This window comes from Histoplasma capsulatum, genomic scaffold, assembly GCF_000149585.1.
Source record: "Histoplasma capsulatum NAm1 scaffold_5 genomic scaffold, whole genome shotgun sequence".
Taxonomy (NCBI): Eukaryota; Fungi; Ascomycota; class Eurotiomycetes; order Onygenales; family Ajellomycetaceae; genus Histoplasma; species Histoplasma mississippiense.
This window is the reverse complement of record NW_001813978.1, coordinates 955,210-967,511: the sequence shown is the minus strand read 5'-3', so window position 1 is coordinate 967,511 and position 12,302 is coordinate 955,210. Positions and strand designations below refer to the sequence as shown.

Sequence of the window (12,302 nt, the reverse complement as noted above, 5' to 3'; positions counted from 1 at the left end):
GTCCACAGGGACCCAAGGGGGACGGAATTCCAAAGATATCCGGGCCATTGGCGGTACTTCGCTTTTATACCGATCTTGCAGAGCTTTTCCATCATGCGTCCACGAATGGCAACATACGCATCGTGGTCCCGCAGCCTCAATTAATATATATGCTTACGTTCACACCGACCCTAAGCCATTTATCGACGCTATGTTCTGTTCTGGCGATGTTTAAACAATCCTTTGAAACCTCACTCAAATCACCTACACTGCAATACAACGGATCGCTCGAACAATCATATCCAACAGAAGTAGTTTCTCGGTTTAATGGTTACGTGATTGATATTTGCAATCTGTTGTGGCGAAACAGAGGTTTAAACTCGGACGATCCTAATGCCCTGGGCTGCATTGTTCCAGCTTTAACGGTAAACAAGCTCTCGCAGTATATGCAGGCGCTCAATGAAGGGCCAAGTGGTGGCGGTGAAAAGCACAAATACCAAATTTCCTCTGTATTCTCATTAAGCCAAAATGTCGCACTTTGCAATGTCTCCTCTGCGTGTTTTAGGGGGATTGAAGAGTCGATAGTAGACACCCCAGGGAAATCCTTGTCTGTGACACTGACACGGCCCGTGACGCAAAAGGCACTAGCTGCGCTACATAAAGACGGAGGGATAAGGATAAACTGGCAAGAGTACAGATTAAGGATGCTTGAATGGTTGGACGGAATAGGTGCGGAAGGTGTTGGGAATCTGATGAGGAGTACGATGAAAGCACTGCGGTAGTAGTATACCTGGTAATGGTATATTGTAAATTGGGTTTGAGCTCTCTGCTTTTGCTTTTCTTTTCTTTTTATACTATAATTGAATTGGTATATATATCCTGGACACTGGAGTCCTCTCGAATGGTATTAAGGATATCCTCGATTTTATCAGCATCTTCTCCCGATTGTAGTTCCACAATCGTATCCTTATTTGGGTCCCAAATAATGTCGGCAGTCTCGATTTTCAATCCAGTCAATGCTGAAAGTTTGTCACCAACGGACTTTGTATCTGCATGTTCTGTGAATATTTTCAGTCGACCTTGATCGTCCATGTCTACATCGATCGCCCCAGCATCAATGGCTTGCTCTAGGTGGTCGTCTACATTCAATCCCTCGACCTTCTCAAACACAATTCTGCCTTTCTTCTTAAATAGATAGCTCGTCGGCGTAACTGTTCCCCCATGATGTTTAATCAAAAAGCGGATATCTTGCAGTGTCCGCGCCTTCTGATCCGTCATACATTCGATTACGACAGCAACTGATGATGGTAGAAGGGCTTCTATCGTTACCGGTTCGAGAGTCGCGCCCGTAGACGATATGCCTTGGCCCCGTGCAATAGCAGATTCGATTGTGCTCTTTGACATTCCGCTTCGTTTCGCTTTGCTGATAACAAGAGCGAGCCGCGCATTTGAGGCCGGGTCAGGTCCAAATACTTTGCCGATGGTTAGTATATAAAGGACATGCAGAAAGGGAAAAAAAAAACAAAAACCCTTAAGAAGTTAACTTACACTTCGACGCATTGATTAAATCTCTGGCGTGGAGAACGCGCTCCTTGCTTTTTGCCGCATCGTTTTTACCCTTGTCGTGCTTTATTGTTGACCAACGACTGTGGCCGGCATGCACGATGGTGGAGGAACTCAGGGCTCGGCAGCTCTCGCACACCCAAGGGCGCAGACTCCGAGGCCCTCCTAAAAGTTTCAATCCAAGTGCAGAAGCCATGGAATCTATGGTAGCTATGCTGAAGTGCAATGGCAGTAGGGATTCAAGTATCACAGTTTGAAGCCTCGTTCACCGGGATGGACTCGGCCCGACTGTTGATCCGAGCTTGCTGGATCGGGCATCTTCAACGCACGACCGAGTTTAGAATACATTGAAAACATTCAGTCCGCGCATATTGCCAATGTGCCTGGAAGCATTCCTATGAGGCACCAGCATCAATGTCTGCTCCCGAAGCCGCTGCATCTGCGGGGCAAGACAATGCGGATTCCTACGCCGAACTAAATGTGTCCAAGCTTCATTCTCTCCCCTCCGAGCAGCAAGACCTGTACCTCCTGAGGTTTACCGCGGACCTCGTTCAATATGCTGCAACACTCGATAAAGTTGGCCTATCTTCCAAACAAAGGTCAATCATCCAGGAACTCTTTAAAATATTAAAGCTCCCATCCCCCAGCCCTACTAGAGTGATACGAAATAATATCGGCCGATGCTTCAACGCGATCTTCAGCAAGGGCGACCGAAGCACACTCTATGACAGTGTCACACAGCTTTTGGGGATACTCAATGCGGGAAAGAGTGATTGGGAGCTGAAGACTAATCATGCGGCAGCTGTCGCGATAGGCGATATATATGCGGGTGCTGGAGACAGTCTGTTCACACAGTCAAGTGTCGTCTGTTGTGCCTTGTTGAGGCTATTCAAGTCGGCCCAAAACCATGTAGGGTTGAGAATTTCATTATATACGGCCTTGAAAAAGGTGATTGGAGGGATCAGCTCACCCGCGGATGAGCAGACAGCGAAGGATATCTGGAAGCATGCTCGAAATACTGCCACGAACGACAAGGCCATCGCCACCCAAGCGAGTGCCTGTTATTGCCTTGAGCAGTTGATTAAGAGCACACCATATTTTGGAACTCTAGCCGATTTTGAGAACCTCAAAGCTACAATTTGGAAAGTGATTGACAGCCCCAGTCCCTCCGCAAGGCATGCAGCCGCCTCATGCCTTGCGGCCTTTCTAATCAAAGCTCACGCAAATGGAAACCAGGCGCAGGAAGTGCCGACCATTCGACGGCCCAAAAAGCAACCAAAGAAACAGACAACTTCCCCTGACGGTGATGGAGTACCTGAGCGAGCGCAATCGCCGCAGCGCCCTGCAGGCCGAAAAGTGGACCTTCATATTTCGTTCAAACTCCCTGAGCTTTTAAAACAACTTTCTTTGCAGTACTGCCGAAGCTCAACCGGTAACCGTGCAAGAGCAGGAATTTGTATGTGTTATAAGCAGATCCTCAGAGGTCTCGGCAATGCCTTTGTTGAAGAGCATTATGCGGAAATTGCCGGTCATTTTTTAATTACCCTATTAAACCACCCAACCATAACTTACAATCGGTACCGACTCCTGATGACCAGGCAATTTATCAGGAACTTGTTGGAGGATACTGTGGGCTGTGAGATACTTCGCGAAAACAGTCGAATTAACGCCGCCAAATGGCTGGTTAATGGCGTGCTCAAAGATTATCCGAAAGTAGTCCAAGAGCGACCCGAACCAAGCAAGCACACTTTAACATGCACCCTGAGTGCATTGTCTGCCATTATATCCTCGTTAGGCTCTGCCCTCGCGATTATCGGAGACAGCTGTCGTGATGCGCTCCTCCAAATACTCCAGCATCCTAGTTACACCGTTCAAATACACACTGCCAGGTGTTTGCGCAACTTTGTCCTTGCTTGTCCTCAGCAACTCCTCTCTTGTGTGACGGTCTGCATGAATAGCCTCAACAGAGAGATTGGTCAGCTATCCACTCCACGACATTCCAATAGACGATGCCTTGGATACGCCCACGGTTTAGCGTCTATGCTAAGTACCTCTCGACTACAGCCACTGTATGGCTCCGTCGATGTATACGCACGAGTCCTATCACGAGCTACAGATCTCCTAAAAACAAGTAGTAGCTTGGAATTGAGAATTGCAAGCACACAAATACAGGTTGCATGGATTTTAATTGGAGGTCTAATGCCACTTGGACCTAGCTTCACTAAAATACACCTCAACCAGCTACTCCTGTTATGGAAAAATGCACTTCCAAAACCGTTGCCTAAAGATAACCTGGCTCAACGCGGTCCTCTGGAGATGAGTTTTCTGGCCCACGTCCGAGAATGCGCCCTCGGTTCAATCTACGTTTTTTTAGAGTTTAACAGCAACCTCGTAACAGCAGACGGATCAAGACGTATTGCTGCGATGCTTCAGAATACGGTGATGTTTTTGGACAACCTACCCAAACTCAAATCCGCGGAAGATTTATCTCAACGGCTATCGCCCTCGCTACAATTAAAGGATTTCGCTACAATGATTCGTCGACGTGTATTGCAGTGTTTTTCCAAGATAGTCAATGTAGACCATGCGAATTCAGAAGTTCTTTCTTTATCGAATATCTTAGGTCTGGCAATCTCATCATTTGCTGATCCAGAGGTTGTCTCGGCAAATCCATTTGATACATCCATTGCTAGTTCGACTACTCACTTCGATAACATATGGGATCTTGACGATAATTTTGGATTTGGTGTAACCGGTTTAGCACATGAGTATGTTGTCGAGATCATCTCTGGGCGTCGCAAAGGAGATAACTCGCCCGGTTGGATAGCAGTGGAATTGTCTGACCAAGCAATTGACCATATCGTAAGCTTTGAACCAAATACCTCGGCGAATGCAATTCTAACTGCTCTCTGTAGTTATTGTCCCCTACATGCCAAGCAATGGAGCATGACTCTGTACTCCTCTATTCGGTGATTGATCGAGATGGCGGCTCGTACTCGGACCCTCCCGACACTGAAGTTGTAAATGCTGCAATAGATTTATTTGCGAAGGCGTTGCCATTACAATCCCCCAAGGTTCAGGAAAGTAGTGTGGAGCAAATAGCCACATTACTCTCTGCCCAAAGTCTAAACCGCAACCCTGGGCGAAGATCAGCCATGACCGTCAATATTGCTGTGGCCCTGCTCCTTACTCTTAAAATTGCCGTGAAGGGGACCCCATCGGCGCCTGGGAGCTTGAGATATCCGGCAACTGAGAAGGTTATGCAGGAGCTTATTCAGGTAAGCCGATCGTTCCGCACAATGATTTATATATACTAAGGATGAGTAGACATTTGCTATCCACGCCGATCCTATTGTACGGTATATAGGATCCGAAGCGCTAGGATTGTTATGCAATAGCTCTGGCAATGCCTTTACGAATAGCCAAATCAATTCCCTAGTCGATTTGATTGTCGAAAACCGAGATCCTAGCACGCGTGCTGGGTGTGCAACTGCTCTAGGTTGTATTCACTCTCAAGTTGGTGGCATGGCAGCTGGTTTCCATTTGAAAACCATTGTGGGCGTCCTCATGTCGCTCTGTAGCGATCCACATCCGATAGTTCATTTTTGGGCATTAGAAGGCGTAGGGCGAGTGGCAGAATCTGCAGGTTTGACATTTTCAGCCTATGTGTCAAGCACCCTCGGCATGCTTGCTAGGTTGTATATAGCCGATACCCATAACGAAGAGGCCTCGTCAGTGACAACATCCAATCTGGAAGCCGCATTTCCCACTCCTGTATCTATTAGCCGTTGTGTTGATTCGTTGATCAACGTGCTTGGTCCGGATTTACGGGATATTTCAAAAACTCGAGAACTAATTTTCACACTCGTCAAGGAATTTCAGCTTGAAAAGTCAACAGCCTTGGTAGTAGAAAGCTCTAAATGTTTGGACCATTTATCTTTATATGCCCCAAGCCACTTGGACTTCTCGGCCTATGTTCGATGGCTTCAACAAGAACTTGCATCCAAAAAAGCGTCCATGCAGGATGCCTCTATTCGAGGTTTCAACAACTTGATGAAAAGGGATGCCGATTTGGTTGTTCGGACTGCCTTGCCAAGTCTTGAGGATGAATTTTGGCTCGCCTTTGACACTGCGACGGATAACGAAGCGTTAAAAAACATTATCCACAATTGGATGCAGCAAACTGGGCTCACGGACACAGATGTTTGGATACAACGGTTTCAGAAAGTCCTCACGAAGACACGATCGAAACAACACGATGTTCCTCAACCCGCCACGGTCAATACCGCTCCTATTCATGATATTGCAGACGACGAAGTAGCGGGATTTGCTGCAGCCGTTGGAGGGGAGCCCGGCGAACCAGTCAACGAGTCTTCCTCTGGTCAGGAACTGCTAAGATGGCAAACCAGAAATTTCGTTATGAGCTGCTTAAGTGAGCTTTTGTCCATGGTCAGCAAAGAATTATTGCCCGATCAAACAATCCCCGCGGAAATGGCCCTGCAAGAAAGAGTTGGCGATATCATTCGAATGGCGTTTTCTGCATCAACTGCCAATGTCATCGAACTTCGAGTTTGGGGTTTGAAGATAATTGATCAAATATTGAAGGTTGGTGACCGCTGATTTTCAATCTTTCTCAGTATCTGCTAAAAGCGAAAATTATTTAGATGTTTGGCAAAACGCCAGATCCCGATTTTGCAGAAGCGTCACTCTTGGAACAATATCAAGCTCAGATTAGCTCCGCGTTAACTCCCGCATTTGCAGCGGACTCGTCATCTGAGTTAGCCTCGGAGGCGATTAATGTTTGCGCAACCTTCGTTGGTACTGGAATCGTAACTAACGTGGATCGCATGGGTCGTATTTTCAAACTGCTAGTTGTTGGCCTCGACAACTTTGCGAGTATGTGTGTTTACATCCATAGCAGCTGAGAACTATGCTAATCGTCCTTTCATTCCTCAGACAGGAATGACACCACAGAGATCGGTGATCTCAATGGGCTTAATTATAATGCGCGTGTTATGGTGAAGCTTGCGCTCTTCTCTGCTTGGGCTAAATTACAGATAGCAAGCAACGACCAGAATTGGCTGGCTCAGATTGTGCAACCGTATACCGCTATTCTCACTCCGCTTTGGCTTGCCTCCCTCCAGGAATTTGCACGCCTCAGATTTGAACCAGAAATATCCAGCACTCTTGGCCCTAGCGTGTCTGACAATTTGGACGAAGTATATGCAGCATTGAACCGGGAAACATTATTGAAGGTATGCGTTCCGGCTCTGCCATGTCTTGCTCTACACCACTGACATTTATGTTCGATTAGTTTTATCAAGATTCCTGGCTGAATTTTGTTGATGCGATCGCTAGTTTGGTTGAGAAAGATAGCGACTTTGTTTTTGATGCCCTCGACGGGAAACTCGAACCGTCAAAAGAAGTAGTTACTCCGGATAAACCCCAAGCAAATGGTGAGAAGGATAAAGGAACCCATATAAACTATCGTGACGAACCGGTCGCCTTCTTTTTCGTTCTCTTTGGCCTTGCCTTCGAGGCCCTTGTTACTCAAAGCCATGAACAATCAAATCAGTCACTGGAAATCCTGCGAGCCTTGCGAAAAATCCTGCATCCATCTGTTGCAGGAAATGCAGTGTACCAACCCGCCGTATTTTCTGAAACAATGGATACGTTAGACAGATTAGTGATGACCGAAGGTTCCAGTGTGCAAACAGTCATTGTCCAAATGGCACGAGATCTTGCTCTGCACCATCATTCTGCACTCAACAACCAGCCTCGCTCTGACAATCTGTCGGACGATATTGAGCAACTTTTCGAACTCACACGAAACATCACTCTTGTCCTTACAGGGCTCTTACCCAATCTCGGTGAATCTCCAACACACACTCGCTTCTATGTATCCGACGAAGCGGCGTCCCTTATTACACTATCCCTCTCCTCGCTTGTCGATGTCACCTCTGTTTTCCCCTCCATCATCCGCGCCGATCTCCGCGCCTGTATCCTGCATATCTTCACCACAATCCTGGCCACAGGCATCTGCCAAGCCGAAGTGGTCCCCCAAGCTCTCCCCATATTTCGCCGTTTCATTCAGGGCATCACCCGCCCATCAATGTCAACCGCTACTCCCCCTACACTCACCAACTCCACAGCACCACCTCCTCCCGCAGAAGCCCCGGAAATTGTCTCTCGTCAAATTCGCGGTTGCATCTCCCGTCTTCTCCAAACCCTCACAATTGCCCAGCGCCGCGAATCAGAGACCTCCCTCCCTTGCGCCAAAAACACACTTTTATCCCTAACCATCATACTGACAACAAGCAGCCATGTAATTCCACCCCAAGATCCCTTAATCCCTCGCATACTGTCCGAGTTTCTCGATTGTTTACAAGACTTGGGCCTCGCTACCGTCGCTGCAGGCTGCCTCCGCTCCATCCTTCTTAGCCCATGCCCCCAGACTACTCGCTCCCCGACAGACGACGCTATAGCTCGCTTCCTCTTCCCACGACTCGTCGCATTCATCATGAGCCTTCCCACTAACGAACTTCAGGCACCTGTCGACCCCGAAAATGTCAAGGGAACTGTCACCCTTACGCTCGCCTCCTTTATTGGGTTAGGGACAATTGCGCCAGCGAATGTGCCGATGGCAATGGCTCTACTTATCCCGGCGCTTCTGATGCGCGCTAGGAATGAAGGGGAAAGCACTTATAAGGAGATAGCTGCTGCGCTTCTTGAGCTAGCAAAGATCGATGCACAGACATTTAGGGGTATGGTGACCCGGATGAATGCTGAGCAACGAGCATTTACAGAGGAGATTCTGAGAAAGGGGGGAATTGGGGGTGTGGGTGGAAAACAAGGCAAGGATGGTGCTGAAGGGGCAGATGGTGAAGAACAAAATGTGCCGAGCATTGCATTGCGGATGGACTTTTAGACTTCCTTTGTTTGACTTCGGATGCACTGTACCGGTCCAGTTGACTCAATCGCGAACTTATTACGTCCGTAGTCTATTTGAACGCTTATATTCCTCATCGCGCTTATGCGCCAATTCCAAATAAAATTCCGAATAAAATTCCGTAACCAATCTTTCCATCTGGGAAGCGGGACTCGAAATTCCTCCACCTTTCGAGGAATTAAATAATTCTATATACCATTTGAATAATTAATTGCGGTATAGAGCGTTCCAAAATGGATGCGCAAGCAGGCGACAGAAATCTAACGTTCTAGCAAGTTCATCATCGACCAGGGAAGCAAAGGTGAAAATATCTAGGGGCGGATAAAATGAATGTGGGTTAGAATTATATGCAAGAAAAGGTTAGTTTGTATATGAGCTTTCTGACATCCTTTGGGTCTTATCCAATCGGCTCCACGACCATTGACGCTGGATGAGCAACAGGTGGCAATGGCTGATCCGACGCAGGATAGCTAATCACTTTCACCTCAGCAGTAGTGGCTTTTGCAGCGGTTTCTTTTTCGCGCTGTTTATACGAAAAATACCTGAGAGCGAAGATGATCATGCCTAATTTAGGAAACCAGTCAGTATGGGAGTCAAAAGCTAGAGTGATTTTTTTTTAAGGAAGAAGAAGAAGAAGATTAAAAAGGCGTGGGATGAGGCAAAAAGGGAACTGACTGGCACTTGTGGCAATAGCCAAAGCGGCCCTCCTCGTCAAAATCCACCGTAACCCCTCAACCTCGCTCTTCCCATCACTATTCAGCGACACCGTGATCTGATAGTTCAATTCTTGGATCGCCGTATCCAGTGAGCGCTGTAGTTCTCTCGTCGAAATTTTTTGATCATCGAACATTTCCTTCAAGTCATCTTTTAACCCTGCCAGTTCCTGCGTCATGCGTTGCGTCAGGATATCCAACTCGTGTTGCAGCTGGGCACGTTGTGAGCGCTGAGCCTGTATGGCTGCATTTCGGGAGGTCTGAAGGGAGTTTCGAAGCTCCGAACATGCGGCCTGAAAAAGATATGTCTCGTTTTCCACGTCGGATTTGGATATGAGGCCCTTCCTCGCCAGCTCCAAATTGTCAGCCAATAAGCCACGTATTGCCTTCATAATGGAGACGGACTGCTCCTCTGTAAAACCAGAACGACCGAGATCTTTCACCAAGGAATAGGTATCGAAGTGGTGTACGTATGGGTGTGGACTCAGATGAGGAGGTTTATGGTGTTGAGAATCACCCAACAACATGGATTCAGACGGAGCCTCACCCGTAGGTGATGACGAAGAAATGGGCACCGGCATTTGAAATACAAAATCCTGAGGACCCTTCGATGGGTCAACTTTTTCTTCGTCTGCCGCAGCTCCGGTGTCCGTCCTCTGCACCGGGTGGCTTGTTACATTGTCCTGTGAAAGTAACTCCGCTGATATGTTCGTTGAGGAGGCGGAGATTGCGGATGAGGAGGGTGAGGATTTCTTGGATCCAGGATCGTATTTAGCTTCTTTCCCCGCATCTTTTACATCCTTTGACTCAGACTCGTTAGTCCTCTTGTTGTTCTTGCCCGAAGCGGTTTGGCTAGCCTCTGGGGCAGCTTTATCCGTTGGCTTCGGGGGGGGAGGCATTCGAGGTTCTGCAGCTTGTCCATATCGCTGGTGGAATGGTTCTGCATTATGGCGTTGGCTGGTATGAAAGGATGAGTATAGCCCTGAGGTTTGGTGTGGTGGGGGTAGTTTTATCGAGCGATAAGTTGTCGGCTCACAGGCCCTTACTGAACGCAGTAGGTTCGGATACAGGAATGGGAGTCTTAGAGCTGCCATGCCAGCTCCTTGTTGTTATCCAGTATAAGATAATAGATCTCAGGTTTTTTTATATATGTCTAGTTGCAATGGAGGAAATGAATTTTGAAAGGAAACATCAGAGCTGACATAAGCGGGATGATGCATGTTAAGTTAGTGGGTACTACGGCTATGTAGGAGGATAATGTTGTTGTGTGATTGTGTAGGAGCTACTACATATCCCACGTGACCCACACACATATATTACATAGCTCGCCATTAGATAGATTATAACAACCAACCAAGGTTTAACCCTCTTACAGGTTATGAAGCCCTTGCACTTTTATGAAGTGATAACTTGCAATAATCTTTTGTTAAAGAACTTCTTCTTCAATTCATTTTGATACCCTGATACCCAATATCTTCAACGATAATCAAATGCCAGTTAGTATGTGAGGAATCAACTGTGAAGAAACACCAGACTCCAGAGAACCAGATAACCCCTGGAACCTTTCCAACACCGATAACCACAAGAAGATCATAATATCAAGCTCTGACGGGTTAACTAGTGGTTATACGGGGGGGGGTTTGGGTGGCGTTATAACCCATGTTACTATGTATGTTAGCCAAGCCCCACGATAACTTTTTAGTGTTTAATTATACCGTACATACATTCAACCCCACTTGATTCATACCGTACGAGCAGGCATCATCCTTCAAGAATAGATTTTTAAGCACCCCTGCTCTGTATTCTTCATCATGACATCTCTAGCTGACTGTACAGAGGTGGAGCGGCAGCTTCAGATCAGCAAAGACCTCTTTTTGTACAGGGAAAAGGCCCTGGCCCTGGCCCTGCAGAATCGACCAAAGAATACCAATAAGCAGTATCTCTCCAAGCAGAGAGAATGGTGGGTAGGTAGCACTACTTCTCTGCATCCAGATTGATCATTCTAGTTCTAACTCCTATCTCTTTGTACAGGACTTCTACAAGGAGACTAGCTTTAAAGATGGGGAGATGGTGACAGAGAGAAAGCTGGTCTGGTTTCTGGAGGAGAAGGTGCTTTGTCGTCCACTGCAGGGCTCTGTTTATAAGAGCAAGAGAGCTCGTACGGACAGGGATGGCAACACTGTGCTGCAGACTGTGGGTAAGAGCACAGTCAAGCTATATGTGGCAGCCGTGGTGGATCTGTACAGATTTCAGAAGAGCAGAGGAATCAACTTCTCTGATCATTCACATGGACAGCTGATCAGTGCAGTTCTTTGTACACATGAAACCAAGGAGTCTGTACAAAAGCAGGCACAGTATGTGGATCGGGGGGCCAATACTCTGCAGAATGAATACAATGAGAAGATGATGATTCATCTGATGAAGTTCGCTGAACTGACTGGTATAAAAATGATCAAACATCTGTGATGAGCCATCTTTGTACAGGGCTGAACTTCCTCATGAATCACAACATGCTTCTGCAGGAGGAAACATCCCGTACGGCACAGCTGCCTGACCTTTTCACCCTTCAGCTTTCAAATGAGAGGCCCACTCCATGCTGGCTTATGATTCTCATCACAGATAATGGCAAGACCAATCAGCTGAGGCAGCTGGAGTATGCTGCTGTGATGAGACATAAGAATCCTCTACTCTATACAATATCTCATCTGACATTCTATCTGTTCTACCGCTGGAATATTGTACAGAAAAGTCTTCCAGACTTTCGAAGATGCTCTCTCTGATATGATATCCACCTTCTCTGTGAACAGGATCCCTTCAAGCCTCTTTTGTATGATACTCAGCTTTCAGTGGGTCAATCACATGTATGCAGCAGCTGGGCTTCTGTCAAGCAAGAAGACTCATCTTGGTCAGAGTCAGAGGTTCAGATATGATGAACTGAATGGGGTGTCAGAGGGTCAGATTCGCCGGGCTGGCCGATGGAATAATGATGCTCTGACCAACTGCTATCTCACCAATATCCCCCGAGAGTTCGTACGAGCAATGGCAGGGTTTGAACCACAGACTCAGGGCAACTACTTTCTTCCTCGAGCCAACCATCC

The 12,302-nt window shown here is 47.1% G+C and overlaps 4 protein-coding genes across 4 annotated transcripts in view; 2 read left to right on the top strand and 2 right to left on the bottom strand.

Moving 5' to 3' along the window:
- Window positions 1–828: 828 nt before the first annotated feature.
- On the bottom strand, window positions 829–1,638 carry HCAG_05137 (conserved hypothetical protein; the record flags this gene model as incomplete). The annotated part of the gene is made up of 2 exons (XM_001539620.1): window positions 829–1,451; window positions 1,620–1,638. The coding sequence occupies 2 exons, from the start codon at window positions 1,636–1,638 to the stop codon at window positions 829–831; spliced, it is 642 nt and encodes a 213-aa protein (XP_001539670.1).
- Window positions 1,639–1,956: 318 nt separating this feature from the next.
- On the top strand, window positions 1,957–8,470 carry HCAG_05136 (conserved hypothetical protein; the record flags this gene model as incomplete). The annotated part of the gene is made up of 6 exons (XM_001539619.1): window positions 1,957–4,404; window positions 4,458–4,820; window positions 4,870–6,147; window positions 6,207–6,438; window positions 6,499–6,797; window positions 6,857–8,470. The coding sequence occupies 6 exons, from the start codon at window positions 1,957–1,959 to the stop codon at window positions 8,468–8,470; spliced, it is 6,234 nt and encodes a 2,077-aa protein (XP_001539669.1).
- Window positions 8,471–8,888: 418 nt separating this feature from the next.
- On the bottom strand, window positions 8,889–10,298 carry HCAG_05135 (predicted protein; the record flags this gene model as incomplete). Its single annotated transcript, XM_001539618.1, has 2 exons — window positions 8,889–9,055; window positions 9,167–10,298. 2 exons carry the CDS (start codon window positions 10,296–10,298, stop codon window positions 8,889–8,891), a joined length of 1,299 nt encoding a protein of 432 aa, XP_001539668.1.
- A 717-nt stretch (window positions 10,299–11,015) lies between these two features.
- The window catches only part of HCAG_05134 (predicted protein), a gene marked incomplete at both ends in the record, with an annotated part of 3,301 nt that continues 2,014 nt past the window's right edge, over window positions 11,016–12,302 (top strand). The window contains 4 exons of the mRNA XM_001539617.1: window positions 11,016–11,168; window positions 11,236–11,558; window positions 11,675–11,857; window positions 11,949–12,230. Coding sequence (XP_001539667.1) covers window positions 11,016–11,168; window positions 11,236–11,558; window positions 11,675–11,857; window positions 11,949–12,230 — 941 coding nt within the window. The remainder of the gene's footprint in view (window positions 11,169–11,235; window positions 11,559–11,674; window positions 11,858–11,948; window positions 12,231–12,302) is intronic.